General features: G+C 43.2%; 2 protein-coding genes across 2 annotated transcripts; both read left to right on the top strand.

The window, feature by feature from the left end:
- Nucleotides 1–56: 56 nt before the first annotated feature.
- MELLADRAFT_73746 (uncharacterized protein) lies at nucleotides 57–2,205 on the top strand (the record flags this gene model as incomplete). Its single annotated transcript, XM_007419477.1, has 8 exons — nucleotides 57–137; nucleotides 202–289; nucleotides 358–491; nucleotides 561–668; nucleotides 736–848; nucleotides 930–998; nucleotides 1,064–1,138; nucleotides 1,222–2,205. The coding sequence occupies 8 exons, from the start codon at nucleotides 135–137 to the stop codon at nucleotides 1,256–1,258; spliced, it is 627 nt and encodes a 208-aa protein (XP_007419539.1).
- Nucleotides 2,168–4,728, top strand: MELLADRAFT_79848 (uncharacterized protein; the record flags this gene model as incomplete). The annotated part of the gene is made up of 11 exons (XM_007419478.1): nucleotides 2,168–2,435; nucleotides 2,512–2,755; nucleotides 2,834–2,954; nucleotides 3,033–3,332; nucleotides 3,400–3,487; nucleotides 3,562–3,695; nucleotides 3,763–3,870; nucleotides 3,950–4,062; nucleotides 4,147–4,215; nucleotides 4,282–4,356; nucleotides 4,431–4,728. The coding sequence occupies 11 exons, from the start codon at nucleotides 2,183–2,185 to the stop codon at nucleotides 4,468–4,470; spliced, it is 1,545 nt and encodes a 514-aa protein (XP_007419540.1).

Raw genomic sequence — 4,728 nt, 5'->3', positions numbered from 1 at the left:
GTACAACTGAACTTGGAGTGGACGCCACTTTGGGACAAGGGAGCGAATCTGGACGCCTGAACTTTGCCCTGGTTGGAGCCTGGTATGGCGACAGCTCAAAGTTTCCGGCAGTCATTCAACCTTTTTTGGATACAATGGTAAGCTTATAGCCTGTATGAACATTTAGTCCTCTATTAACGCATATACCTTTGAAATCTTCAGCCAGCGCCGAGCCAGAGGAGCGTAAAGAAGAGCGACTGGCTCACCAGCTTGCAAGGTTTGGCTGACTCGCAAGCGCTTTCAACTTCGGGTAAGCCTTTTCTTCAACACCGCTCACTTAACTTCCGATTTGACGCCGTTTTTTCTTCCCCTACACAGGCGTGGACTTATCAGCGGAGCATGATACCTTCTATGCTAAGTCTTTGACAACTCCACAGTCAACGCCAATGTCTAATTCTTCTATCAAAGCTTTCTCAAAGTATCTCTCATCGGAAGGATGGAAAACAGATACGGTATTTACTAGATTTCTGCGTATGATTTCTCCTTAGTTTTGCTGATCAAGAATCATTTGCACTATGAAGAATTGGTTTGTCCAGTTCGAGCTTTATGGTGGTCAGAATTCAGCTATCTCTGCTGTAGCAAAGGATGCGACGGCATTTGCTCAACGTTCCATCTTGTGGACTATTCAAGTGAGCGATTTAGGAACTCATTCTAAATTGTTAACCGTCTAAATATCATCTTATTTTTGGTGCCTAGTTTTACACCTCATCTAGCAACTATGCGCCACCTTTCCCCAGTGCAGGGTTGACATTCCTAGATCAAATGGTTTCGAGCATTGTAAACAACAATCCTTCTGGATGGGGTTACGGGTCAGCATTCTATTGCTACGGAAGCTACATTCTTCAAAGAGAGTGAAACTCAAGTTTTCACCCATATCCCTGATTCTTTAGTGCCTATGCCAATTACGTCGACGATCGCTTGACTTCCACTCAGTGGAAGAATCTCTACTACAACACACAGTTGAGTATTGAACGCTTCCGTGTTTTTAACCACACTTTCTGACATCTTGTAATTATTAATATAGTTATCAACGATTGACGCAAATCAAGTCTGCCTACGACCCTCAAAACGTCTTTGCATATCCTCAAAGTATAACTGAGTAGGTATTTTGTTTTTTGATTATCTGAACTGTCTTGATCATTTAGCATTGATCTTATGCTCACATTTCAAAACTTCATTTAGGGCAAGCTCAACACGAAGAAACAAACGTTGGGTTTAAGATGAAGAGATAAATTTCTCTCATGTAACATAAAAATTTCATAGCATTTAAGACGTGTTCGGTCTTAAGCATGGACTGGTGTACAATTTTCAGAAAGCACAATATCTGATAATGATAATGATCAGACTTCATCTAAAGAATGGAATGATATATTATCGAAAGGAACCACAATATAAAGGATCGCAGATTATGAGAAACAAAGTTAATGTGGCCAATTTGATCAGAGAACTAAATATACAGGATTTCTTCTGCTGAGTGCGATCAACATCTAAACATATCATATTTTCTGTCAGATCTTTGATCATTTCCATGCTTCACATCTCTAAAGATTTCCTGCTCACAAAGAATTACAGGCCTCTTTGTTCTTTTGATTTTTCTTTACCTGTGGCGACCTACTCGATCTGTCTGCTTTGAACCATGTGATCGTCTCGTCGTATAACCCAGGAGTAAAGGTGAAGCAGGGATTACATACGTATCATACATACTGACAGAGTTTCGAAGAACTTCAATATCAGTCTTTTGTTGGTTAATTTGGGCCATTAACAGCCGATATCACGGTAAATCTCTCTCGAAACCCAGAAAGCGTCCAGCCTACATAGTCACCAGAGCTAGAGAGCTCAGATTCTGATAGGGTCAGATGGTCAAACTTTACTCATCATATGTACAGCAGCCCCGCTCACCTTCACGATGAAGCCAAGACCATCTCCTTTGGCAGCCAATGATCACCGCAAGGTCGCGGTGATGTGTAAAGTATAAAAAGTATAAACTGCCCAAACGACCTACCCTGTTAGCTGGAGAGATGGTGCAAATCAGGCATATAAGGCCGTCGCCTTCTCACTTCTTGTGAGAAATCATTGTTGTAATCCCACCTCCTGAACTTACAACTTCCAAGACTCGACTTGTGGGATTCAACACTTCAAGATTATGCTTCGCTCTTTGTTTACCGTATCTTGCGCTTTGAGTGTCCTGTGCTCTGTTAGAGCAGATACTGCTTCTTTGCGAGCAACATTCTCCAAGTTAGGAATCGACGCTGTCTTTCCAGGAGATCCATCGTATAAAAAATTTGCTACACCTTTTAACAAGCGCCTGACATATATGCCAGCTGCCGTTGTCTTCCCTAATAACACAAAAGCTGTGTCCGATTCCGTCAAAGCAGCTGTTGAAGCAAAAATTCCAGGTGAGCTCATGTTGTGATGGATGTCTATGAACCACAATTTCGGAGCTTAAATGGTTTTTTTGTTTGTTTCTCATAGTCTCGCCTCGCTCCGGTGGACATTCGTACGCTGCATATGGCTTGGGAGGGACTGATGGAGCCTTAGTTGTCGATCTCTCGCGAATCAATAAGGTCTCTGTCAATCAGTCAACAGGTCAAGCTGTTATTGGAACCGGAAATCGATTAGGTGATGTAGCTATCAGATTGCATTCTCAAGGTGGCCGCGCAATTCCCCATGGTACGTGTCCGTACGTCGGTATTGGGGGCCACGCGGCATTCGGGGGGTAAGTCGACCGGTAAGCAAAGAGACCATGAAGCACATTGTGGCCTGACCATATGTTCTCGCGCCCCTTGGCTTTCAGTTTTGGTCCCACAAGTCGGATGTGGGGTTTGACCTCGGACAATATCATCAGCCAAGAAGTGGTACTCGCAAACGGTACCATCATTCAAGCATCGCAAAGTACCAATTCAGACCTCTTCTGGGTAAGTGGCACGAGGCTTTGCATCCTTCATTCGCCCCATCTGGAAGATGATTGCTCAGACAGCGTGACACGTTGATAGGCCTTGAGAGGTGCAGGAGCCTCGTACGGTGTCGTGACATCAATGAAGTTTCGAACCTATGCCGCCCCTAGCCACCCTACCAAGTTTGACATCCAATGGGATTTTGATCCAAATGGCTTTGCAAACGCGTTGATCAAATTTCAAACCTTTTGTCGGTCTAACCTACCGGCCGAACTTGGAGTGGAAGCCGATTTAGGACGAGGGAGCCAGTCTGGACGTTTGAATTTCGCTCTGTATGGGGTCTGGTATGGTGATAGCTCAAAGTTCCCGGCTGTCATTCAGCCCTTTTTGAATGTGATGGTAAGCTCACAACAACACAGGAGCATCTAGTTTTCCTATTGACACATGTACCCTTGAGAACGTTTAGCCAGCACCGAGAAAGAGGACCGTGAAGAAGAGCAATTGGCTTACCATCTTGCAAGGTCTAGCTGGTTCGCAAGCGCTTTCAACTTCCGGTAAGCCTTATTTTACACAGCTTAGAGTAACACATTGGATTTGATGGATTTGACGCTTTTCTTCCCCTACACAGGCGTGGACTTATCAGCGGAGCATGACACTTTCTATGCCAAGTCTTTGACAACTCCACAATCAGCCCCCATGTCAAATTCTTCTATCCAAGCTTTCTCGAAATACCTCTCGTCGGAAGGATGGAAAACAGATACAGTATGCAACGGTTTCTTCATATGACACATGCTTCTGTTTGCTAATCACAGCGCTCTACACTATAAAGAAATGGTTTGTCCAATTCATCCTTTATGGCGGTCAGAACTCTGCTATCACCGCCGTAGCAAAAGATGCGACGGCGTTTGCACAACGTTCCATATTGTGGACTATTCAAGTAAGCCATCTACCACTGTAAGGACTCATAAGACTTTGGCAGCCTGAAGATTTTAACAATGTTTCATGCGGCTAAGTAGTTCTACGCCTCATCCAGAAACTACGCGCCACCGTTCCCAAGTGCAGGATTAACCTTCCTAGATCAAATGGTATCAAAAATTGTTAACAGCAACCCTTCTGGATGGGCATACGGGTCAGCAATCAGCATTTACCTCAGGGCTACATCCTCCAAGGAAACATGGAACTGAAATACTCACCCCTATATTTGACTCTTTAGCGCCTATGCCAATTACGTTGATGATCGGTTGTCTGCAACTCAGTGGAAGAATCTCTATTACAACACACAGTTGAGTATGAAGCATCTGCATGTGTTTGAACAAATTTCCTGAAGGTATTGTAATTATTGATATAGTTATCAGCGATTGACAAAAATCAAGTCTGCTTACGACCCTCAAAACGTGTTTGCATATCCTCAAAGTATATCCAAGTAAGCTGCTGGATGTTCTTTTTTTTGACCACCCTTGATTTGACTAAATCCTCACTTCTCATAAATTCATTCAGAGCCAGCTCAATTCAAAGAAATAACAAGCGTTGGGTTTAACCTGAGGGAAGGGACTTCTTCCAAGTATAAAATTTTGTAGCATTTTCAAAGCCCTTGTTTGACTAGTAGCATTTTTCTCTTGGTCTGTATTGTACCCGTGCTGGTTTCTCTGTAGAGTAGCATCTTTTCCCTTCTATATATCTGTATACTGTAGGTTTGATGCTGAAAAACTTTCAGTATCAGTACTGCATGATGCAGTACTTTTGTTGTTTGCAAATATGTCTGATTTTGAGTGCATATAAGACGCACAAAATTCCT

The sequence above is a fragment of the Melampsora larici-populina genome (genome assembly GCF_000204055.1).
Source record: "Melampsora larici-populina 98AG31 unplaced genomic scaffold MELLAscaffold_209, whole genome shotgun sequence".
NCBI classification, from domain to species: Eukaryota; Fungi; Basidiomycota; class Pucciniomycetes; order Pucciniales; family Melampsoraceae; genus Melampsora; species Melampsora laricis-populina.
This window is presented reverse-complemented; position numbering and strand designations above follow the sequence as displayed.